At 30.4% G+C, this 27,719-nt stretch overlaps 2 protein-coding genes across 10 annotated transcripts in view; one reads left to right on the plus strand and one right to left on the minus strand.

The window, feature by feature from the left end:
* The first annotated feature begins 1,673 nt into the window (after window positions 1–1,673).
* The window catches only part of LOC140672216 (probable multidrug resistance-associated protein lethal(2)03659), a 68,705-nt gene continuing 42,659 nt past the window's right edge, over window positions 1,674–27,719 (plus strand). For 3 of the 7 annotated variants that reach the window (XM_072904141.1, XM_072904146.1, XM_072904142.1), the window contains exon 1: window positions 2,312–2,456. In XM_072904141.1, the coding sequence (XP_072760242.1) occupies window positions 2,427–2,456 (30 nt within the window). In that variant the 5' untranslated portion in view covers window positions 2,312–2,426. Of the gene's footprint in view, window positions 2,057–2,310; window positions 2,457–27,719 lie in introns of those variants that run through there. The other 4 variants (XM_072904151.1, XR_012047862.1, XM_072904148.1 and 1 more) reach the window with 4 other exon arrangements.
* LOC140672218 (odorant receptor 4-like) lies at window positions 2,838–27,640 on the minus strand. Of its 3 annotated transcripts, none has more exons than XM_072904154.1 (7): window positions 27,521–27,640; window positions 26,679–27,126; window positions 20,005–20,146; window positions 15,820–15,919; window positions 14,157–14,276; window positions 2,968–3,123; window positions 2,838–2,888 (listed from the first exon to the last, which is right to left on the minus strand). In XM_072904154.1, exons 1-7 carry the CDS (start codon window positions 27,611–27,613, stop codon window positions 2,838–2,840), a joined length of 1,110 nt encoding a protein of 369 aa, XP_072760255.1. In that variant the 5' UTR covers window positions 27,614–27,640. The 3 variants fall into 3 exon arrangements, with proteins under 3 accessions (XP_072760255.1, XP_072760253.1, XP_072760254.1); XM_072904152.1 differs by having other exon boundaries at window positions 20,005–20,287; XM_072904153.1 differs by lacking the exon at window positions 14,157–14,276 and having other exon boundaries at window positions 20,005–20,287.

Here is a 27,719-nt window from a genome sequence, read left to right on the forward strand (position 1 = left end):
TTCTTTTTAGTAACTGCAAAATATATTCAAATACTGTATATTTTTTTTATTTTCAAAAAACAGTGAAATCTTCACAAAAAATTTTTACAAAAGAAAAAAAATACGTCAAGTTAAAATAAATTGTACGGCTCAAAAATAAATGAGATCTGTAGATAATACGCCAAGTGTTAAAGGTATATCAATTTTTGCAAAGTATCATTTGATGTAAAATTTATCGTAGTTTGAAACAGAATATGTTAGAAAATTATTTGTATTAATATGGGAACATTATATATATGCGTGTGTATATATATATATTACACACTTCGAGTACTTACTAGTCTCGAAATTGAAAAATTGTTACGCATCCATTCATTTTTCAATTATTATTCATTTCACTAGATAGATCCAGTACTCAAAGAATTAAAACTAAAGTGACGAACAAAAACTTGGCGTGCTCGGGTCGAGGCATTAAAAACTGATATGCATTGAACTGTATATTAGCAAATTTAAGTATATGTAAATAGAATTATCTTAAATTACCTTTATAATACAAATAAAATTAATTAAAAATATAGCATAGTTTTAGTAAAATGTAAACTATAAACAACTTACGATTTTAGAAAATTATTTAAAAATATAATAAAAATAGAGAATTATCTTGAATTATCAGTAAAATATAAATAAAATTAATTAGAAATCATTGTTGTAACATAAAATGTAAAAAATTTATTATAAATTTAATATTTATTATTAATTTTAATATTTATTGCGATTCTAAAAAATCTTATTTTAAGAATGACAAGTTCAAATAAAATATAAAGAAAGTATAAAAATATAAGGAAAGAGTATCGTAAATTATTGATTATTGATTACAATATATATATATATATATATATATATTGGTCGTTCGAGAGGGTGAGCCAATGGAAATTGAAGCTTTGGTTTCGCTGACTCTAGCCGTGAGTTGAGTGATTTTGAAGATGTTGTAATTAACGTTCAACCGGATTTCCTTCAGTGGCGTTCGAGTGGTTTACCGATAACTTTTACTGTTCACTTTCACAGAATGACGGGTTAAATTCGACTGGTGAAATTCGAGAGAGAGCTTGTGTTTGTTTTCTTCCAAAACCTCTCTTTTTTATAGTTTTTGGAGCAAGATTATCACTCATGTGATTCATATTATTTTCTATGTTCTCTGCTGATAGTTCTATCAGTTCCAATTGGAAACTCCTCTAACGTTGTCAGGACCCGTTTCCTGTCTTTTTTTGGTGCTTCCGGTGCATTTGGAAATCATATGGAAAAGGATGTGTTTCATTATTTTGTGAGAAGACTTAGACTTTGATATTAAGTGCATTATTATCATTTCCCAATAGGTTAGAGTCGTACTGCCCTTTTCCGTTTTTTATGATAAGAAGTCGTTATCGCGCGCTCATGATTTTGTGAGAGGACTTGGACTTTGATATTAAGTTGTTATAGCCCAAAACTATAACTAATTAATATAATAAAGATACAAATAAATATTATATATCGATAAAGCATAATCGTTAAGACAGCGATCGCGAAATGCTAACGAAATAAGCATTGCGATATCCGCATACCGCGATCAGGCGCATTAACCGCGCGTGCCGCTGATATAGCGAGCCACGCGCAAAACCAGAGACGAAGCCGGAACACCGCGGCGAGCGTTGCGAAAGAGTGCAAACCAGGAAATCCGACCTTTGGACCCACTGCGCTTGCACTCAGCGCGAGTGGAGCAACCCGACCAAATTTTAGGACGCTTGCTCAACAGTATAAAAAACCCACCCGCGCTCGGACGCGCGGGCAGTCACAAAGTGAACGAGTAATAATCATAATTGCAAGGAGCAGCCGTTTAAACCCATTAAGTGTAATCGAGCAGTGATAAAACCGAAGTACTACCTAAGTGCCGAGATCGCTAACGCATGCAGATACGCGCCTATCGACAGCGCCCGACGCCGCCACGCTCCTCGAATTATCTCCTGGCCGAACAAGCTCGGCCTACCCTACAACCGTTAATCGAAGGGGAAGGAACCTCTCTAAAAACAACTACAGTATATGGGTAAAAATATACTATATTCTTTTACTACAAAGATTCTACGTTATTAAAAAGAACGAAGCCTCCCTGCGCCCTGAATCCTGCTATCCTCTGCGGATCCCGAACCCAGTGCCGTACCCGCGGCACAACAAAGTATTATTATAATTCTCTAATAGATTAGAGTCGTACTGTCTTTTTCCGTTTTTTATGATAACAAGTTGTTATTGCGCGCTCGGTTATTACTACGACTCCGCGAGAATCGTTGAGGCAGTGTGCCCTAGTGAGTGACGTAGTGTAGACGATTAGTGTTAAAATTGAAAGGAAGGAATCGTGCAGTCGAGACGACGTAACAGGATCTATCTAGTGAAATGAATAATAATTGAAAAATGAATGGATGCGTAACAATTTTTCAATTTCGAAACTAGTAAGTACTCGAAGTGTGTAATATATATATATATATATATATATATATATATATATATATATATATACATATATACAGTCTTTCAAAAGCCTACGGCATAACTTTAAGAAGTGATAGAGGAAGGCATAACAAGTATTTTTTGTTAAGTAAGACAAGAGGTCGCCGTCGCTTTGTTGAACCAGTAAGCGACGCGCAAATATGCGTCGTACACACACGCACACACATATATATATAGGGAGTAACTGAAATAAGTTTACAAATTATAACAATTTAATATTATTTATTTATTTTAATATTAAACATACATTAGACATTTTGTTATGTATTATATTTTATATTTCATAAATAAATTTTGACAAAACATTTCTAATCAATACTCATTTACACAAAATTGCGTAAGATAGACAGATATGCCATTGATGTTTTCACTATCTGTAAACAAAATGTACTGTACGAGAAATAACCATATAATGATAGAAAAATATAACATAAATACTGTTTACTAACTCACATTTGTAAATGTGTTTAATGATAATGTGTAGAATTTCCCAGCAGTCAACATTAATGGTTTCTCAGAACGATTGATACAAATAGTAAGTAACTTTGTATCCGATGGTGTATTATTGTACCAATTAGAATTGTAAAATGCATCACGTACTCCGGAACTCTAAATGTCATAAGCAATTTTATCAGAAGGTTAGATTATTTTTACATTGCAAAAAATAATTTATATGAGCTCAAGATGTTTCATACAACATGGGAAAAACTTTGTTTATCGATAGAACGATTATATTAATGACATTGACTATATTCCATTATCGACAATTTGCATAATATGGGACTATTATCTACAATTATCTACAAGCATTTATTATTTCATAACAGCAAAAACATGGATCGAAGTGGCATCACCACTCTGATATAACATTTTTTAATTATTTCTTTTAATCAAAATCTGTTATCATACACTACTCAAAAGTAAAGTATAGAAAACATTTTTATACGCTAAAAAATGAGCTATTTTTTAAACTATTGTAATCAGTGAAAAATCATCGTACGAAAGTTTAAAAAAAAGAACATTTTGAAGCTTTAACATTTCAACTTTAACGCGTTATCAATAGCTTTAAAATTTTTTTTTATCTTCCTTGTTCTATGCTTTAAAAAAAGAACACATTGTTTTATTTCTTAAATTTACGTATCTTTGACACTCTGCAGCTTGAATAGAAAAATTCTCTTGAATTAAAGTCAAGTAAAGTACAAAGTATTTTTTTTTAAACTTTCCTACGATTTGTTTTGATCGAATTACATGAACTAAAGCTATATTTTTCAAAAATATTGTCATTACTCGACGAAAAATCATTATAGTTTTTAAAAAGGCTTTTTAAAGCTTAAAGTTTCAGTTTTAACGTACTATTGATAGTTTTTAAAAAATTAGTTATTTTCTCACAAAGGATTTAATATGTTGTTTAAGTCAAAATAAAAGACACATTATTCTATACGTGCCTATTTGGCCCTTAAAAGGACGAAACACTCTTTTGAAAAGCAGTTTTTATATTTCTGAGCAAATATTGTCGAAACGGTAAAAGATATTTAAAAAATTTTAAATAAAAGTTTTATACTTTTAATTTATTTTATAACAGTGTAATCAAATATCACATTTTGCAAAAATGTCATTTTTCGAACTCTCTCTCCACCCCTTAATTTTTGAAAATTTTAAAATTTATATATATCTTATATATATGTATGAGGTTTATAGTCTTTATCATTGTTTTTCTCGAAAACTATCACTCGTATAATAAAAATAGATAGAATATAAAACGTGTATTTTGAAGAGACTTACAACTTTTATTTGAAACATTTTTTTTTAATTTTCAGTATTTGATAAAATAATTGCAAAAAATGTCAATTTTTAACAAGTTTTGTATGTAACCTTTTAAGCGTTATTCAGGGTGATGACCTTGACAACATATGTCAAGATCAAGGACATTGAAGCATCCTCCCCTAAACAGGATATTTACCGAATTATGTAATATCGCGAGACGCGTGAGCGTGAGTATACATGCTTTTTACGCGAGAGGATACGCGTCTGCAGCTTTGTGTAAAACTACGCTACGCTGCCGTTATCCCTATTCATGTTACGGAGGCCGGACTTGGCGCGATGGAAAGAATGTATTGCACTTTTTCGAATCACACTATTGAAAATTTTCAGTGTACTTTTTACAAAATATTTTATAAAATCACACAGCCAAAACATAAAATATTATATATTTTACATAAAATGTAATATAGAGTATATAATAAACAGAACATCATAAAATATAATATACAAAAAGAAAACCTCCCAGGTAGCACATGTTCGTTTTATAAACGTTTTCTAAACGTATCCAATATTTTTTAACCGTCAAGCACCAATAAGAAACGTTTCAACAGAAACATTTTTAAAATTATAGTTTAAGAAACGTATTATTTACATTTCTATAAATTCTATTAAATTTCTATATATATAACAAAAATTAATTTTTTAATTCAAAATTATATATATACACATTATTAAGACGATACCCAGATAGCACAGACAATTAAAAGATGACGAAAAGATGTCTTTTTTAAGTTATCTTTCTGACAAGGCTAAAAGATGTCTAAAAGAATATCTTTCTATCTACAAAAAAAGTCATTTTTTTAAATATGTGTCTTCTAAAAGTCATAATTAATTTTAGTCGACAAAAAGATGTCTTTTTGATCATCTTTTCGACAAGACAAAAAAGATCTATTTTATAATATACGTGTTCCTTTGTTCGCCGCTACGTAGCGTGTTCAGACTTAAATAACTCGTATTCAAGTTTCCATAACATGTATATAAAGCCTAAAGGAACAGGCACTAAAACTATAATTTAAATTATGTTTTTTTTGTCAATTTGACTTCTGATGTAATCTCAACAAGAGATTCCAAACACAATGAAAATAGATGGATTATATCCATATATGCATTATTTTATTGAATCTGTGAATGAACAAATTTTTCACAAATAAAGGAAGAAAACCGTATTTTGACAGTTTCTTAAACATTTTTTTTGTTAGAAAATGACGTTTCCCTTAACGTTTTTTAAGTGGACATTTTAACCAATCAGAAACGTTTTCAAAAGCCGGTTCTAAAACGTTTCGCAGAAACATTTGTGAAACATTTTTGAAACGAATATGTGCTACTTGGGTTCCGTCCAAGAATAACATAAGTATTCACTTAAAACTATACAAAAAATAAAAAAATTAAAAGAATACAATATAATATTTGCAAAGTACTAATGTTCGCTGCACACACACGCGCGCGCGCACACTGCAGCGAATCTCTGTTTCCCATAGTATTTTCTCACCAGTACTATTTATGAAACATTTTTTATTTATAACTTTCTAATAAACAACAAGTGACGGCTAAAACCTTTTGAATATAACTCAGAGTCATGACCATAACATTTGTCAAGGTCAAGGTTATTGGAACTAGGTCCCCTATTCGGGATTTTTATCCTTGAATATAAGAATTAATAAACATTAGTCTCAGTAAATACAAGTAGAAAAGTTCGTGTCCTGTGCACCAATTAATTTCGCAGAAAAATTTAATTTCTGCGAAACCGACGCACAACCATTCACGTTTGGCTCTTAGTCGTTCTCTTTCAAAGTAGTTCTTTGTAAACATTAAAAGAGCTTTATCAATCTCAATAATATACACACTATTTAGTTGAACACAAGAATATACATGCAGTTCATTTGGACACAAGAATATACATACTGTTCATTTAGACACCGTTCACTTGAACATCATTTATTTGGACACCGAAGACGAAAAGTCGCAAACCCATATGGAACCGTATAATTACAGACCTTGTTATAGCATCCGAAGTACAAGGCGATATATGTTGTTCCTCGCTTTGCGTGAAAAATTATAAACTCATGTAGAATCATATAATTGTAGACCTCGGTGTCTAAATGAGCAGTGTGTATATTCTTGTGTCCAAATAAACAGTGTGTTTATTCTTGTGTCCAAATGAACAGTGCATATCAAGCGTCCGCGGTAGCGGCGCGACGTCAAGTTTAAAAAAAATTCATATAAAATAAAGAAACAACTTCATGGACATCGTCGCGCCACTGCCTAATAGCTTATCCGGAATTTTTATGTAATGTAAGTTTCGATTAAGATTTCTCAGAAACTATAGTCGTATTCAAAAATTTAACAGCATTTTTCTTATATAATGTCAACTCAAGCTTTCGATTGCGATCAATTTGAAAATGATTGGTGCAGTCAACCTTGAGAACTCGAAATCTCATACCCGAAAAGTACATTTTTATCATAAAGAATTTTAAGATTTAGATCACACGTACGCACATATCCAGAGCGAGTTTGTCCATAAAGGTGCATTTGTAACAGTTATATATGATCGTTTGATTGATTGTGAGTGTGCAAATATATGTATTTTAAAAGAAAAATTATATATCATTATTGATAAAAGCATAATAAATATAAATCAACTATAATTAACTAAATAAATAAATAATAAATAATTAATAATAAATATAATCCTTCTCTAAAAAACGCATGTCTCACTGTCTCGTTGTGAAGTGCGTTATGCGACTTGCTTCATTCGTGTTGTCTGCAACTGTCAAATTATCTTTCTTTCTTTCCAGAATACCATTGGTCTTTCATCTTGTTTCGCAAAACGAATCTGCATCCAATGATATTTCCTCCAGGTGATCGATCAATTATTTCCCATGTTTCGTTTTTGATTAGAGCTTTGAACTCTTCCTTGATGGCTATCATCCATTCTGTAGCTTCAGATCCTAATAATGCGTTCTTGAGAAAGATTTCGACAAAATTTGCCTCATCTTCGTTAGCGTTGATTTCCTCAATATCTTCACGATGATCTTCGTCCATAGAGTTCTCTTCGAGATTTTCATCGTTTGCTTCAACGTTTATGACATGATGAATCTTTCGCGGTCGTCCTCTTTGTCCAGTGCGAATAATGCGAGGTCTGCCAGGTCCTCTTTGAATCCCGAAAATCGGTGCTTGGTCTTCATCTTCACAATGATCATTTCCATCCTATCTTGCTTCTGCAATATTTGGATGTCAACTTCTTTACGTTGAATTCTCTCTTGCGCATCCGGGTTTGCGCCTATTTTCTTCGTAGCATTTTGCTCAAAGAACTCCTCTAATTTTCCGTTTTCCAAGAATTCAGGTAGAAACCTTACATCTCGCGACACCTCTACCTTTTTCTTTTCAGGTATCCAGATTCAATATGGACTCCTGCGAATATCCAACAAATATACCTTCACTTGAAAGAGGTTCAAACTTGCCTTTTCCGGGTACTTTATCGAGAACAAACACTTCGCTTCCGAATATCCTAAGATGACAAATGTTTGGACATTTTTTATACCATTTTTCGAATGCTGTTTTTCCGCTTAGTGATCTTGACGGACATCGATTTCGCAGATAATTTGCGGTAGCGACAGCTTCTGCCCAAAATGAAGACGGCAATCCTGATTGTATCAACTAACATCGGGTCATCTCTATCAAAGTACGATTCCGTCTTTCTGCGACGCCGTTTTGCTCTGGAGTGTGTGGAACAGTGAGCCTTTTTTTGATTCCACATTTCTTCAAATACTGATCGAAGTCTGTATTACAATATTCTTTTCCGTTGTCTGACTGTATACACTTAATTCTTTTTCCGGTTTGATTTTTCATCAAGTGCTTGACTTCTTGAAAAACGTCCAATACATCTGATTTCCTTTTTATAAATCTAACCTCGCACCAGCGTGTGTTATCGTCAATGAAGATAGCGAAGTATCTAGATCCGCCCATCGAATCGACGCGCATCGGACCACATACGTCTGTATGTATTATCTCCAATGTTTCCGTTTTTCTTGTAGATTCCTTGAACGGTGTTTGTGTGAGTTTTCCTTTCAAACAAACTTCACAAAACTGCAATTTTTCGTTGTTTGCTATTTGGATTCCAATTGCGGCTTCTTTTCATGTTAGTTCACAAATACTTCCCTCGTTCAGATGTCCGAGTCTTAAATGCCATTTCATGATATTTGACATCTTAATATCGACTTCAGCTTTCGCAGTAAATTGATCCTGTTCGTTTATGTAGTACAATCCATTGCGTCGTTCAGCCATTAACTTGACTTTTCCTTTATTATCTACAACCGAAGCTGAATTTCGATCAAAGATTACTTTATATCATTTTGACGTAATTTTTGGCATAGATATCAGGTTTGTTCTTAAATCAGGTACATTTAAAACGTCTTCTAAATTCGCTACTGTATTCTCAGTTCTGTTTGATGTGATTAATTTTACAGTACCTTTGCCATCGATTACAGTCGATGCATGACTTGCCAGGTTTACTGATCGGTGTTCCGCTCCTTTTAAATCTCGAAATTTACGTTTATCATTGCACATATGCGATGTGCAACCGCTGTCGAGACACCACTTGGCTGTGCGCTCAATTTCCGAGATTTGGAATGCTGAACTCGGTGCATCTACTTTCTCGGTAATAAGGAGGCTGACCTCTTCTTTTTTTTCGACATTTTTAGATTTTTCCTGAGATTTTTTCTTGCAGTCTACCGCTTTATGTCCTGTCCTGTGACAGTAAAAACATTTAAATTCAAAATTAGTTTTCGTGTTATCCTTTTTATCATTTCTCGAATCGGGCTTCTTCGAAATGTTCTTCGAATTTCTTCGATATCTTCCGCTGGCGATCATTGCATTTTCCGAATGTCCACTTATCTCATCGTGTGTTTCACTCTCTTCGAGAATCTTGATTTTTAGAGTGTCAAGATCGGGCAGCGTATCGCGAGTTTCTATCGCACATCTGAAAACTTCAAACTTATCAGGCAAGCTGTAAAGAAGCATGATGCTTAGTTGTTCCGGATCGAATTTTACATCCATCTCCTGAAGTTTTTCGACTGTTTTAATAAATACATTTATATGATCACGGATATTGTCCGTTTCGCGCATTTTCAATAGCGTCAATTTTTTGAATAAGTGAACTTTCTTAGCAGGACCTTTAGATTGATAAATACCTTCTAATTTCTGCCACAATTCGCGCGAAGTAGTACATGACTTTACTTGTTTTACCTCGGATGGACTTATTACCAAAATTAGCTTCGACATAGCCTTTTGATCCGTCTTGTCCCATACCGTGATTTGTGCCACATCTGTATTCGGTCGCATTGCTGCACCGCTCACATATTCCCATAAATCGTTTTCCACGAGCAAGGCCCTTGCTTGAATCTTCCAACTATTGTAGTTATCTTTTCCAAGCAGCTCAATTCGGTAGGTAAAACTCATGGGGAATCTTCTTGTCTTCAACTGAGTACGATTAATCTTACTTTCGTCTCGAAATTTTTTGCTTAATCATTCGACAATATGAGTCCTGGGCCCATAACCTATTGTTAATAACAAATAGCAATGTCGAACGGGAGAAGATAATTAACACAATTGGCTGCACTATTGTGAGAAAATAAAAGATATTTTATTAGTATGTAAACCGCACTAGGCACGGATATCGCGTACAGTTACCGATGAGAGGTTAGAGGTAAAGATTAGCGCGGTAGAGAACTAAGAATCGATAATAGTAAGTGATCGAGACAATCGATACAAATGAGCGAAGGTAGAGTGCGCAGCGCGCAGATTATAAAATGAGAATAATTTACAACAATTTTTTAAAAATATTTCTATTTCTTTTTAGGAACTGCAAAATATACTCAATTACTGTATATTTTTTATTTTCAAAAAGCAGTGAAATCTTCACAAAAAATTTTTACAAAAGAAAAAAAATACCTCATGTTAAAATCAATTATACGGCTCAAAAATAAATGAGATCACTATAGACAATACGCCAAGTGTTAAAGGTATATCAATTTTCGCAAAGTATCATTTGATGTAAAATTTATCGTAGTTTGAAACAGAATATGTTACAAAATTATTTATATTAATATGGGAACATTATATATATGCGTGTGTGTATATATATATTACACACTTCGAGTACTTACTAGTCTCGAAATTGAAAAATTGCTATGCATCCATTCATTTTTCAATTATTATTCATTTCACTAGATAGATCCAGTACTCAAAGAATTAAAACTAAAGTGACGAACAAAAACTTGGCGTGCCCAGGTCGAGGCATTAAAAACTGATGTGCATTGAACTGTATATATGTATTAGCAAATTTAAGTATATATAAATAGAATTATCTTAAATTACCTTTATAATACAAATAAAATTAATTAAAAATATAGCATAGCTTTAGTAAAATATAAACTATAAACAACTTACGATTTTAGAAAATTATTTAAAAATATAACAAAAATAGAGAATTATCTTGAATTATCAGTAAAATATAAATAAAATTAATTAGAAATCATTGCTATAGCATAAAATGTAAAAGATTGATTATAAATTTAATATTTATTATTAATTTTAATATTTATTGCGATTCTAAAAATTTTTATTTTAAGAATGACAAGTTCAAATAAAATATAAAGAAAGTATAAAAATATAAGTAAATATCGTAAATTATTGATTATTGGTACAATATATATATATATATATATATATATATAAAATAAGTAAAAGTAATTAAAAAATACAACATTGCTTTAGCATAAAAAGTAAAAATGTAAGCAAATTAATTACGATTTTAAAAAATTATTTTAAAAACGTATTGTAAGTCTAATAAATAAAGTAGAAGGAAGTAAAATTATAAAAAAAAATTTATACCGTCCAATGCCACATATTTAGACAAAAATATTATTTATTATACTCTACAAATTAATATTATAGAATCAGTTTTTAATGCCCCGGGCACGCCAAGTTTTTGTTCGTCACTTTAGTTTTAATTCTTTAAGTACTGGATCTATCTAGTGAAATGAATCATAATTGAAAATTGAATGGATGCATAGCAATTTTTCAATTTCGAGACTAGTAAGTACTCGAAATGTGTAATATATATATACACACACGCATATATATAATGTTCCCATATTAATATAAATAATTTTGTAACATATTCTGTTTCAAACTACGATAAATTTTACATCAAATGATACTTTGCGAAAATTGATATACCTTTAACACTTGGCGTATTGTCTATAGTGATCTCATTTATTTTTGAGCCGTATAATTGATTTTAACTTGACGTATTTTTTGTCTTTTGTAAAGATTTTTTGTGAAGTATTCTTATGTCCAAGTAAATAGCGTCCAATTTTTTTCGTGTCCAAATGGACGGTGTCGAAATAAACGGTGTCTAAATAAACAATATCCAAGTGAACGATCTAATTTTGCAACGTGTCCAATTGTATTGTATCCAAGTGAAGGTCACTCATATATATATATATATATATATATATATATATATATATATATATATATATTTTAATGGCCAGACAGACATGTATAAAAGCAAATAAAAATTATAAATATTATTTATCTTCCAAAATATGTTATATGTATATCACAAAAATACTGAATTATTAACATTACTTTCATATTATGTTTACGCAACAATAATTTATAAATTTTAAAATAATGCTGCTATCACAATCAAGAGAAAAATAGAATTTAACAGTTTACTCATGTATCAACCAACTCCAATTTCCTACTTCAAAGAAAGAATAAAAATTCCTGTTCAAAAGAGTCTCCTCCAATGACTTTAATCTTAGTACATGTTGTCATAGTCATGACCCTGAATAACATTTGAAAGGTTTCAGCTGTTAATCGTTATATATTAAAAAGTTATTAATAATTAAATTGTACGATAAAAACATTATGTTAAATACAATAATCTGAACTTTTTCGATTATAAGATCATTTTCAATACCTTATACATTTGAGAAGTAAATATGATCGTGTATTATACACAAATACATATATCCAACAAATAACGGAGCTTACTGTTGTTTTGATTTCTTCGATCAAATACGTTATCAATCGAATAATCAGTGTGTCTAACAGTTCTATATCAGTCGGTTGGAAGATTTTATGAAGTTTCAACATGCATTTGTATAAATTTTTTAATATAACACAATTTTTATTCTTTGTAGAATTTTATGAGAAAAAAGTCGTTCGTAGTTGAAAATCTATATGAAACTATATTTATCGTTTTTATTATCGCATGATTCCACATGAGTTTCAATTTTCCACGCAAAGCGAAATCATAAATGTTAACGCATACCAGAATAAAAATAATATGATTTTGAGTTAAGGGGTCATGCACAGTCAGAAATTTTGAAAAAAAATCGACTATTGGATTTTGACATTTTCTAGATAACACCTGGAAAATATTTCCTGTAAGTTTTAAGTTAATCCAAATAAAATTGACGGAGTTACAAGCATTCAAAGTATGCTCCGTACTCGATCGTTAGGAGCAAGTATAGTGCAGCAACTGTACGCAGAGAAGAATGCTTCATCGGCATCATCAAATTGATGTTTTAGAGGCTACAACTTCTTTCAAAAATTTATTATACAGGCCTGAAATGATTCTATGTAAGTTAAACTTTTTTAGGTGGGTATGTAAAAAATAAACATTTTATTTAAATGTAAACCTATTTTGAAAATTTAAACATATTTTTTCAATATTTCGAATATAAGGTTCTTAATATTTACAAACGAGCACCTATCAACTTGGCGAATAAGATCCATACGCGGACGTTAATGTGTAAATTACTTAGAAATTAATTTTTTCCGCGATATTTTTTCAAAACCTTATTTTTAAAATCGGTGATCAATATAGCTCGAAAACTACTGCAACAATTTATTTCAAACTTTACAGGCTTATTTTGGATATAAAAACTAGTCTTTGAACAAAGGATTTTTTCGATGTATAGGTTTTTTTTTACAAAAGACGAGCAGTTTTTTCATTGAAAATCAGAAATTTAATTTTAGACATCCACCATTTCAACCCAAATCAATATTTCGAATAACTGTTCGTTCAAGGAACTAGATAATTTAATATACTAAATAAATCTTTGAGAATTTTTTATTTTGGATGATCCAGGTTTGAGCAGCAATGGTCACCGCAAAACAAGTTTTTCAAAAAGATCTCTGAAAGAATATCATTTTTATTTATTAATATTTTTTAATAAAAAAATTATGTGAAGTATATAAAAAAATATTCTCTTCAGATATAAAAACTTTTTTTTAAGTCTTACAGTTTTTGAGAACAAAATTCCCCAAAATCACGTATTTTTCGGATTCCTGACTGAGCATGACCCTTTAAGTTAGGTCTTTTCTTTTTAGGTGGGTAAATAGAAGAAAGATCCTCTTTCTTTGCTTATACTTATACTATTTTGCACAAAAAGAGATTGAAATTAACATATTCTGGTGTGAGAATACTGTTTATTATACTGTTTATTATACCTTCTTTGTTAATAACTTTTTAATAAACAACAAGCGACGATTAAAATCTTTTAGATGTTATTCAGGTGAACACATGTCAAGATCAAGATTATTGAAAGAGGTTTTCTTAAACAGGAATTTTACTTTTTTAAAAAAGATTTCAAATTAATATAATTAAGTTGCAAAAAATTGTTGACTCTTTTTTCATTAAACTGTCTATATATATAAATGATATAATGTTTTACTTGAAATATAGTAAATACATGTATTATACTTCAATATAGATTAAAAATTATTCAATTTTATATTATTACCTCAGTGATGAGACATTCTCCTATATAGCAATATGCGAAAATTGTACAAAGTACACAACATATATATAAAAAATATAATATGACAGCTATAATGTTAGTCTCACCGCCATATTCTGAATTCTGAAATATAATTTGATTGATAATTATGAAGAAAATTAATTTATATAAAATATTACAAAATTAACAGAAAATAAATATATAAAGTATAATAAAAAAGAGGATAAAATATTGAGTCAAAATATTAAAAGTAAAATAAAATAAGAACTAAAACGCTGAAAACAAGCGTAAAAAAATGATAAATTAAACTTATATATACATGTTAAAAATAAACGATGTGGTACATTTTGTCAGCAAATTAAATAAAAAAAAATTAAAGAAAGCAAGCGCAATAGTACATTTGGCAATTAAGACCATCTTGAAATATTAATGTCCAATTATATACATGCAAGTCAAAATATAAAAAACGCTGTCCAAGGTGACTTTTTAAAAACAAATAGAACAATATAACGATATAGTTAAAGTCAAGGTCATTGGAGCATCCTCCCTTAAACAGGAGTTTTACTAAATAGATAGCTTTTTATAATATTATCATTTAATTTGAAGTTAAGTTTATTTTAACGAAATCTTAACGGCTAATTAAGCTTGGTATATTTGTTAAAATATCAAAAGAAAGATTGAAATAACTTATAATTTCTTCCAAAAAAAATAATTATAAATTAATAATTTTCTAATAATAATATTTAGGAATGTGCTGGATAGTGAATTTGCCGAATAATCAGATAATATTGCATTCATTGTTATCGGATGTTATTTGATAATTACACGAAGAGATTGAAAAAGTAAATATATAGTTATTTTTTATTAGTAAAAAAGGAAATTATAATAAGAGTTCTATATACACACGGAACATATACATATGTATTTGCTTTATGATGTGTAATTTTTTTGAAAAATGACAACACTATTTCAAAGTAGCGGAAAAATATCATTAATAGAATTAAATGCACTAGTGCGCACTGGTTCCTATATTAAAGGTTGTCGTATACAAATTTTCAATAGCATAAATAATAAAATACTTAATACTAAAAGTATTACCATTATTTGTATTGAATAACAATAATAATATGGTTTGTAGTATTAATTATTTTACTGTTTTAATTATCTATATTATTGTTTTGTCTAACTTTAAACGCAGCATACTAGAGCATCCAACCGAATTCAATATATAACAATCAATAGTTTGACGTGTTCATGTTTAATATATTATATAGATTGAGTCACACACACACACACACACACACACACACACACACACACACACACACGCACACGCACACGCACACGCACACGCACACGCACACGCACACGCACACGCACACGCACACGCACACGCACACGCACACGCACACGCACACGCACACGCACACGCACACGCACACGCACACGCACACGCACACGCACACGCACACGCACACGCACACACGCACCCACGCACCCACGCACCCACGCACCCACGCACCCACGCACCCACGCACCCACGCACCCACGCACCCACGCACCCACGCACCCACGCACACACGCAGACACGCACGCGCGCACGCACGCACGCGGGCATATGAAGCATGTACGATAATATTTTCTATCTTTATGTCATTATACTTACCGCAATTGTATGATACAAAGTTAAACAGAGCAAGAAAACGGTTCCCAGAGATTGTTGAAGAAATATCATATTAAAATTGTTTTCCAAAATCTCTGCTAACCTGTAAAATATATTGCATTATTAAAATTGTTAAAACATGGTTACATTATTTCTGACATTAAACTAAATTATCTTATTAAAATCTTAGAAGCGTTGTAGTACATAAACATAACATTTAAGGTGATTAAGTTACATTTATCAATTTTCTTAAATCTAACATATAGGCAATATTTTATAAATACCTATTTGTTTAAAATAAATATAATTATTTATCTAATTGTTTTTTTATTTCTTAATATTAGATTTGTTTATTTAATTTTTTTTTTCTGAATCTTAAAACCTTTATTAAACGACAATAGATATATATTTAAATTTAATAAAAAAAGAAAAAAGATAATTAAATGAAATGTAACTAAATATTGATATAATGTGAAAAAATTAAAGGAAGTGTAATTAAACACTGATAACTAAAATTAATTAAAATTAACTAACTCAATAAAAAAACAGACAATTTTTTAGCTTTTAAAATATTTTTATTTTTTTAAACATCAAAACTATAAGAACTCCTATACTTTATTTTATATATTAACACCGTTTTACATATAAATGTATTAATATCGTTTTATATGTAAATAAAAATCTCATATCTATAAGCACACGAATAAGAGTGTTTGCCAATTTATATTAGTAAAGTTTTATTACATTTATATTTTTAAAGATTGTATAAACTTTTATTAACTTGAGTTTATAAATGTAATACTCAATAAAAAGTATGGTAATTATATAGTTTAGAGGAGGCACCTTTAATGACTTTAAACTTGATATATGTTGTCAAGGTCATCATCCTGAATAACCTTCAAAGGATTTTAGCTGTCATTGTTTATTAAAAAGTTATAAACAAAAAAAGTTTCATAAATAGAACATAATTTTCCTACATTATATATATTTAATGAAGCGTACTTTTAATAAATTTATATATTAAAATATGATACATTAAATACGTGGGCGGGGAGGGCGCCTCCCCTATACCCCCAACCCACAAGTCAGTCGGAATAATGACCTTGACAACATATGTCAAGGTCAAGGTCATTGAAGGTGTCTCCCCTAAACTATAATTACCAAAAGTATTTATTACAATACAAAATTGTTTTATATACTGTACAGACATTTTTTGTAGTTAAAAACAAAATATTTTGTTACCAGAACAAAAAATCACATAAATATCACATTTTGTCATCTTAACAAAATTATCTAATTCTTTTAATGAAATTCTAATGAAAAACGGCAATTGTGAATAAAACTTTTTTTTGGTTGTTATTACTATAACTTTTCTCTCAGTGTAATAGTGACAAATTACAGAGTCCTTATTTTAACGTAACACACACACACACACACACACACGAGTGGATACAATTTGCCCATCGAGTTGTTCGGAATGGCCACCGTTAAATTTGACCACGTTAGAATTGACCATGTTCGGAATGGCCACGTTCGAAATAGTCACGTTTGGAATGACCACGTTCGTTTTGCCTATGTTCGGAATGGCCACGTTCGTTTTGCACACATTCGAAATAATCACGTTCAATTTGTCTACGTTCGTTTTGCCTACGTTCGGAATGACCACGGACAATATTGCACAAAATTCGAAATGGTCACGTTCAGAATGACCACGTTCGAAATGGCCACATTCGGAATGGCCACGTTCGAAATGGCCACGTTCGAAATGGCCACGTTCGGAATAAACATGATCGGCAATGGCCACAAAGTGATATGTGTTGTCTCTCACTTCGCGCGAAAAGTCGTAAACTCATGTGGAACAATAATTACAGAGCTCGTTACGCATCCGAAGCACAAAACAATATGTGTTGTTCCTCACTTTGTGGCCACTTTAAACATAATTTCTCCAAACGTGGTCATTCAAAATGTGGCCATTTCGAACTTCATGCAATATTTTCCGTGATCACTCCGAACGTGTGCAAAAGGAACGTGACCATTCCAAACGTGGGTAAAACGAACGTGGCCATTTCGAACGTGGCCATTCTGAACGTGGCCATTCCGAACGTGGACAAATCGAACATGGCTAATTCGAACGTGGTCAAATTTAACGATGGCAATTCCGAACGTGGTCAAATTTAACGGTGGCCATTGCGAACGTGAGTAATTTGAACTTCCCACGCACAAATGCACACACGCACACACGCACGCAGAATGTATCAAAGCGTTCGTACCAGACATTTTTTTAAAACCATGGCTTCTATCGAAAAATGCTTTACACAAAAATTTTGTGACTTCGAACCATAGGTTAGTACCATTGGTTTGACCTTAATTATAAATGTCAAGGTTATGAATAGGTCACCTTATTTTTTTAAACAGAACTACCAAAAATAATTGAATATCTACGTATTCAAATCACATAAATAATATCTACAAAGCACTTTTGAGCACGACTGCATACATAGGTGTAAATCCGGTATGCAGTCTCCACTTCGCATACTTTGGATCATACTAATTTCAGAGGCAACCATTGAACCATAAGTTCTTTGACGGTTCATAAATTTACTCACAAAATTTTTAATAAAAATTAATTTAACCGTACGATTTTGCCTCAACATTAATTACGAAAATATGCAATAAAAAAATAAAAATTGCTATGCAAAATGTAAAATTATTTTTAAATAACCTTTTATATGGTTTAAGGTCAAAATAATACAACTGCTAAATACAAAATCAATACTGCTAGATACAAAAATCATGTCCTATAACTTATGTTTAACATTTTTTTTTAATCCATAAATTTGTATCCGTGTATTTTATTTCTTTTATTCCCGTGCTGTATATTAGGCTGTAATTAAATATATGATAATATATGTTTTGTTAAATATACTTTTAATGTACATATACTAAAATGTATAATAAAATAATTAAATTTTATGATGTGCATAATTTATTCTCGTTGTTTGATACAATTTTCTAATCTCATCATTTTTAAGATAACGAAAAGGAATAAAATATATAAGCAACATTTCTTTACAAATTTTTACAATAGATGTGTGGATTTAGTTCTTTATTTTATTTTTTAAGTCAATTTTTTTACTTTTAATGGATACATAGAACCTCAAAAGAGTATATTTCATCACCAAAGAATATAATCCATCCTTCTACGTGCTAAGCCACAAGTTACATGCTAAGTCACTCTTTCATAATATGAAAATAAATTCAAAAGCTGAACAGCTGCACAAAACTGCAGGCATAATATCTCTCAATATCCTCTCAATATCCGACGGCATAAAGAAATTCATGCAAGTCTCTTAAATAACCATTATGCAAAACGATATCTTCTCACTTTGTTCTAAACTTAGCAGGAATGAAGGAACCTTATTAAAGTATATCAGAGCTTTATACGGTCTCTTTTGAAGTTCCAATGTATTATATATCATTATTATAATAATGTTAATACAATAAAAACAATACTGTTAGAAACGGATGCATTAATGTATGATTTAACAAAACTATTTTACAAATTATACAAATTTTATTGCTTTAAAGCTTTTGATAACTTCTACCTTTTCATTTTCAGTCCTGCAATGTAGTCAACTTCCTTAATAGGGAGAAAAAATCGCGCGCATAAAAAAAAACAATATACCTAAAAAAATAATACACTGAAACCTCGAAATAATGTACTGTACGGTAGAAATGCTAAACGGAAGCAACAGCTCGTTTCCAGCGTCTGAAAGAGATATGCTGATAATGGATGGTATATACACACTGAAGCTTGCCGAATCGTTGAGCGCACACAAATGATCCATGCTTTAGTGTGTTTATTCTTTTCAATGCATATTTTCTCCATACGCTGGAAACGTCTGCTGTTGCGTCTGCAATCTAGCATTTCTGTATGTGAGTCTAGTCTGTTATAATGAGATTATCTCCAATCCCGTCAAATTCAGTGATCGTTGAAAATCTAATATGTTTATTCGAATACTAGCCAGCAAAGAAACATCACACTCACAGATATACATGTTGCTGTACGCTTGGTTGCTGTCCTATTTGAGTCTAACACATATGTAAGAGATGTTGCTATTTTGACGTATACTATTTCAAGGTTCTAAGATATTATAATGCACATGCATAAATAAGCTAAGAACTCACATTATTAGATGCTGATGTCTCGATACGATGTTAGTGACATGGCGATGGTAATTTTTTCGATCTTTTAACAAATTGTCAATTTTGCATGATAATGCAGCAAATTGACCGCAAATATGAAGTGCCATGCCGAGTACAAAAGCATCTGTTCCAGCATAACCGCATATTATAAGTAACAAGGCTATCATCAGGTAGATACAAATACATAAATAAGTCCGCATATCCTTGATCTCAAAGAAAGGATAAACCGGATATGGTAACTCATATGAGAAATTACCGGATATCACTATACATACATATATTATATTATATTTAATTTTACATTGTCTTTATAATATATACTGAAACCTCTCTAGAACGCACTTCTCAAAAACGTATTGCATTCCTTTCACGCGCTAAGCCATTCCCCGTCCAGCAAAAAGTCATTGCTACGACTGGAAATTATAATGATATTCATTAATATAGCAACATTTTTAAGTATAGTATTTAATGATATGCAATATCATCATGGACATATTTTGACACAGAGATTTTGGTAACAAGTGCTGTGTTGAAACAACAAATGCTGTGTTGTTGTAAGCTAAATTTGCATTTACGACTTTTTCAATAATTACGTTTTTTTCAGTATTATGATGTTTTGCATAAAATTAAATCAATAATAATCCAATAATCAAAAAATTATTAATATAACGTTATTACAACAATATAAGTTCAATATAATGTTTTTCAAGATATTTTTTTCTGAATAGAGGATAAAGAATGCAAAATGTGTGATTAAATAAAAAATAATTCAATTTTAATAATTAAACATTAACAAGAGAACCTCACGAACCCGAAAATTCTGATTTTAATTAAACTTTGCACACATGTAAAGGGAGAAGAGGTAAATATTATAAATGAATTTAGAAATTTTTAGTTGTAGCGGAAGAACAGAAGTTTTTAAAGGGTGTAACCACTTCTCATATATAAGTGGCTTTTTGCTTTTTTCGATATATCTCGAAAATTATTGGAGATACCAAAAAATTTTTTATACAAAAGTTTTATGATAAAATCACCTTTATTTATCACGTTAGATAATATTAATTACATTTAATAAAATTAATGAAAAAGATTAATAAAATTATTAAAAAATAATTTTCAAAAGCTTTTTTCAAAAATCTTTGAAAAAAATTATTTTTTGTTTTAATTTTATTAATGTGATTAAATAAAGATATTTTTATCACAAAACTTTTGTACAAAACATTTTTTTACATTTGCAATATTTTCCGAAATATATCGAAAAAAGCAGAGAGTCGCTCTATATAAGGGATGGCTTCTTGCCTTTGGAATCATTTTTGAGCGACAATTAAAAATTTCTAAATTTATCTATTTAGTATCTTTACATGTGTGTAAAGTTTCATCAAAATTAGAATTTTCGGGTTTGTGAGATTTTCTTGTGACTTTTTGTTTTTAATTTCAATTAAATTTATATGAAAATCAATCTTTCTGTTTCTAACTAATGAGAACAATTACTAGTCTTTGGATTGTAAGATGTTTTTAGATAGGCAGATGAATGAGGAACATGAGAAATAAGAAATACTACTTTCGGTGTATTGAGGATCTAAAATTATTTTTTCTTAAATAACTACCATTATTATCTACAAAGTTATATACGATTAAAGATTAGGCGCGAATGGTCCAAAATGAATGAAGAGTACGGAAAAACTTAAAAGATGATACACCGTATAGCGGTAAATGAAGTTATTAATATCCAATGTTAGAAATAATTATATTGCATAAACATTAAATAATATTAAATAAATAAACATATTGCATAAACATTAAAAATAACATTAAAAAAATATTTAAAGTAATTTCTTAAATATTTTATAAATAATAGTATTGTATTATTAGGTAACATTTCGAAAATAAACATTTATAAAACATTATACATATATAGAGAGTGTAATATGATTACTAGATATTGTTTATGTAGGCAGCTTCTCTGGCCAATTGGAGACGATTTTTCCTCAGCAAAAATTTTCGAGTTATAAGAGATTGAAAAAGAAGGGTTTGACAAATTATATTTTTTTGGAGTTAATATAATTACAATTAATTCTTCAGTTAATTTCAGATGAAGTTTACTTTAATATAACTTTAATTTAAAATTTAGTTTTAAAGATATATAATGGCAAAAATTAAAAGTTTCCAAAAAATGATAACCTCTTTCAACATTTTCGAGGGAAAATTGTCTCCAAATTGGCCAGAGAATCCGCCTAAGGGATATCTGGTAATTACGGTACACCTCTTATATAATGTTTATAAAATACACATATAATCAATATTTCAAAATATTGCTTTTATATTTTTTGCTTACTGGACGATAACATGAGTAGGGGTAACAGCTCAGCAGCATTGTACAAAGCTGCGGACGCAATTATCCTCTCTCGCCGGCATAGAAAGACTATGCTCATGCAAGTCTTATAAGCGATTGTCAGAAAATAATATCTTCTATGGCCTTGAATTTAACAGAAGTGAAGATAAAAAAGAAGGTAACTTTATTAGAGAAGATCAGAGTCCGGTCTTTTGAGAGGTTCCAGTGTATTTGTAATAAACTGATCTTAATTGTATGTATGAAATATGCGCAGTTTATACACAGTGTGCTCAAGTTTTAAGAATTTTTCCTAACAGGATGTACTACTAAGATATAACACTATTTCTTAAACAACTTTGAAAGTAGGACAGATCTTCTTCTACATTTTACAATATATAAAAATTTCAACTTCAGTTAGCTCTACATGATAGAATGGAACGTGGTGTTATTGATATTTTATGATATGTTATTCCTTGTCGATGTCGCGATGTCGATTTTCAAAACTGGAGCAATGTACTGCAATTAAGTTTTGTATTAAACTTGAAAAAAGTATAGTAAAGCAAATTACGCTCGGTGATGAAATCGTGCTACGGAATTTAAATGGTTTGTACGATTTCGTGATGGTCGTGAATCGTTGGAAGACAACGCGACAAAGAAAAGACTGAAAGATCGTCGTGAAACTGTGCAAACTATTTGAACATTCATATAACGTCAGGCATCGAGCACAATTTACATCGTCACAAACGTTTGCACTTTCTCCGGATTTAAAATAAAATTTAATTGCAGCATGTTGCTCCATTTTTTGAAATCGTAACATCAACAACGCACAACACATCACAAAATCGTTTAATTCCATCACGTAGCGCTAACCGTCCAAAATTTTTTTTATTTTACAGGTGATCAGAATAATCCTGATATCCTTGCAAAGACGTATTCCATGTCGGATGGTGAGTTGTGCCTACCTTCGGTACTTGTCGCGTGATTTAGTAACTATTTTTTTTATAATTTAAAAAATAAGCTTCGGACAAAATTTTCGTAACGGAAAAATAATCTCAGAATTAACTCAGGAATACGTCTTTGCAAGGACCTCTGGGTTGTCCTGAATCACCCTGTATATATTGTAAAGGAAGCTCTGTTTTACCAAGTTCCATAGTTGTTAAAAAATAATGCTACTAGTACGTCCTACGAAAAATCAGTCCGCAAACTTTTTGTACACACTATGTATTGTTACGTCGTCTCGTCTGCACGATTCCTTCCTTTCACGGAATTTTAACACTAATCGTCTACACTACGACACTCACTAGGGCACACTGCCTCAACAACTCTCGTTGAGTCGTTGTAACAACCAAGCGCGCGATAACAACTTGTTATCATAAAAAACAGAAAAGGGCAGTACGACTCCAATCTATTAGAAAAATATAATAATACACTTAATATCAAAGTCCAAGTTGTCCCACAAAATCATGAGCGCGCGATAACAACTTGTTATCATGAAAAACGGAAAAGGGCAGTACGACTCTAATCTATTGGAAAATGATAATAATGCACTTAATACTAAAGTCTAAGTCCTCTCACAAAATCATGAAACACATTTTTTTCCATATGATTTCCAAATGCATTGGAAGCACAAAAAAACAGAAAACAGGTTCTTGACAACGTTAGAAGAGTTTCTAACCGATAGAACTATCAGCAGAGAACATAGAAAATAATATGACTCAGAACCATATGAGCGATAATCTTGCTCCAAAAACCATATAAAAGAGAGGTTTTGGAAGAAAACGAACGCAAGCTCTCTCTCGAATTTCACCAGTCTGTTTTAACCCGTCATTCTGTGAAAGTGAACAGTAAAAGTTATCGGTGAACTACTCGAACGCCACTGAAGGAAATCCGGTTGAACCCTGATCACAACATCTTCAAATTTATCACTCAACTCACGGCTAGAGTCAGCGAAATCAAAACTTCAATTACCATTGGCTCACCCTCTCAAACGACCACAATAGATTTTCCAAAGCTCCAGCTAAGATATTCCAAAGGTAAACTCAAGTCGCCATTTTTCACGATCGTATCAAAACCATCGGCCAGACAAAGCGTACTGCCCACTAAACACGAATAACATTTCCAATGAATTTAAATCCACTCCTTAACACACTTACACACTTCTTTATTTTGCATTTCTTTTTTTATTTTAATAAGATCATTGTAAACTTTTAATCAGAATTAAAAATTTAATAGTAGAGTCTCTCTCCCTTCTCTATTCTGATTGACGTCCTCCGCACTAATATAACACCCGCGATTAAAACACACACACACACACGCACACAACCACACGTACTCACGCGACATAAAATAGAAAATGATTGTAATTTAATAACAAACACATGTAAACACATACATATTATATACACATATTTATAACTAAACTTGATAATAATTTTATGTAATATACTTTTAAAAACTATGAATAAATTGATGTAAAATTAAATTCAATTCTCTCAATGACTTCTAACCCCTCAATCAGTTGAAAGATCGCACGTAGTCCTATCCTGCGTAATAAGGATTAATTTCCTTTACCAAAAAGGATCTTTCGACGAATGTCCGAAACAAGTAATAGCGATATTCATTATCGTTGACTTGTTTTTGGACCTGATAATTCGTTCGACTCGAAACCTACATCCTGACCCGCACGGTTTCGAGAGCTGACTATTACGCCTTTCCTTTTAACTCATCCTTCCCGAGTCTGGACGTAACAGTATCTACATGTAGGTATATATACACACACACACACATATATATATCCCTACATGTGTATACATAGTGTGTACAAAACGCGCTATTTATTTTGTGTATGTATATATATACACACAATGCAATATACAGGGTGTCCCCGAATTGGCGGATCAACTCTCGTGGGTAGATAGAGCGGTTGTTACTTGATACTAGGCACGCGGCAAGCATAAACGCAGAGCGCACTGTACGTGTCTCTTTCAGTACGCCCTTTGTACGTCCTTTGTATATCCTTTGTAGAGCGCTCCGCCTACTGTCTCATCGCACGCCTAGTATCAAGTAACAAGTAGGAGGCTTCTTCGCGCCGCGCGCTTATCCTAGCACGTATTGGCCGATCTTTATTAATTTATATCTCATTAATTATTGCGAATTTAGCAAAATGATATAAGATTTTTCTCTTCAGTCAACACGCTCTATCTACCCACGACAGTTGATCCGCCAATTCGGGGACACCCTGTATATAATAACATATACATACACATAATTATATACATAAATATAAGTAATTGCTTAGTTTTTATTATTGATTGTGAGTATAGTTCATAAACTGTTATTTATTATAAAATAATATGTATTATATAACATACTAGCCTTTTATTTTTTCAATTTATCTTAAATTTGTTTCGTGTTTTTTTTTTAATTTAACCAATTGATAACCAAATTATAAATATTACATTAAAAAATTAAATGAAATTAAATAAATGTGACAAAAATAAATTCTTGCAACATTATAAAATCATGTATTGCTTTATATTATATATTTTATTACATTATTTTATTTAAGCTATGTTTTTTTTATAGATTATTAATATAATACAGATATTTTTCAGATTAGAATGAAACATAGATGTGTATTTTGTTTTTAAAAAAATATTAAAAATGTGTCAAATATGTCTTTTTGAAAATTTGGATTTAAATCAATTGTATCATTAAAATTTGTATTATTAAAAAACGATATATATGTATAATATATAAATATATAAGTATATAAATACATGTATAAAAGTACATATACATACATATGCAAATTACCGAGCCTCAATTCTTATTTGTTCTGTCTATCGTTAGTAATCGTTATTATTTCGTTTACTACTACTTTTACAATAAATATTAAAATATTTTGGTAATTTATCAAAATTATATATATATATGTGCATGTAACTTTATTTTAGTAATTATACATATATATGTATGTATATATATAAAATTTATCATAATTATTATATATATACATATATAAAATTAAAGAGTAATATAAGAAAAGATTGATAAATACTAATACTAAATAAAATAAATAATTTGATTATTAATTTAAAACTACAATTTTATTTAAAAAATACGAATTAATTTTGCAAAATCTCTTGATGCAGTATTTTTTAAAGTTTGGAATTAGAATTTAGAATATGTTTATTCAATACATCTGTTTTCAAAAATTAAATAATAATTTAATACTTATGAATTATGAAGAGATAATACTTTTTAAATCATCATGAAATATAGCTTTAAATTTCGAGCGAGAAAATCTACATTAGGCACTTACTTGCTCTCCAATTATTAAAAAATATTCTGAAGTAATATAATATAGCCGCAAATGCTGACAAACTTATGGAAACTTTCATAAATATCATTGTCATGTGATTATAATAAAGAAATGCCATCTTTTCCTGAATACTACTATAAGTTTCCGTCAAGAAATCGTTCTCAATAGCTTTTAAAAACTTGGCCATTATTTTGCAACTCCGTCTGCATATGATTATCTTTCCCAATAATAGTGTAAAAAAAACGTTATCTGTTAAATTCGCAACAACGCGTTCCAGTTGACTAAAATTCTTGATCAAATGGCCCATTCCCATAATGCAATATATTATCATGTAAATAGTGAAGAATATGAATAGATATTGATTCACTTTAAGTGGCCACAATCCCAAGATAGTCAAAAACCATCTATTCCAAGTTATTACGTTTGACGCTCGAACGAGATCGTCTGTCTAAAAATGAGAGATAAAAGTTATGTATATGTGTATATATATATATATATTATATATATATATAATATTATTAATTATTAATATATATATATATATATATATATATATATATATATATATTCAATGAATGATGCATAACAAATTAATATCTATGAGGAATTAGATGAATTATGGAAGTTATTAGAAAACATAATGGTCATTGTTGAAGTAGATGTGTCACTACTGAAGTGGTTTTACTATACTGAACTATTAATGATAATTATTAAAAAAAATTATCAACAATAAGATATCACACACATATTAATATATGTATCTCAGATATTTGTAAACATATCTTAAGAAGAATTAATATAAAAATCTCATTATTATACATATTAATCATTAATCTTCGTACCTGCATGGTCTGTTTGACATCCATATAAGTTGAAAGCATACAGCGGACTAACCGCAAATATATCATACTAGCTTCAAAGTAAACTTTTCCCATCAAATAATGTTTATGTAAAATGAATAGATAACATCAATTTCCCTGCAAAATTAATAAACCAGCCGCGTATACTTTTTTATTGTCTTCTTAAATACAACATAATAAA

The sequence above is a fragment of the Anoplolepis gracilipes genome, chromosome 13 (genome assembly GCF_047496725.1).
Source record: "Anoplolepis gracilipes chromosome 13, ASM4749672v1, whole genome shotgun sequence".
NCBI classification, from domain to species: Eukaryota; Metazoa; Arthropoda; class Insecta; order Hymenoptera; family Formicidae; genus Anoplolepis; species Anoplolepis gracilipes.

Coding starts and splice junctions, on each gene's coding strand:
- LOC140672218 (XM_072904152.1), bottom strand. CDS start 27,613: ATGGGAAAAGTTTACTTTGAAGCTAGTATGATATATTTGCGGTTAGTC. Junction 27,127..27,520: donor ATGTCAAACAGACCATGCAG/GTACGAAGATTA, acceptor TCTCATTTTTAG/ACAGACGATCTCGTTCGAGC. Junction 20,288..26,678: donor TTTTAATAATTGGAGAGCAA/GTAAGTGCCTAA, acceptor ATGTATGTATAG/TGATATCCGGTAATTTCTCA.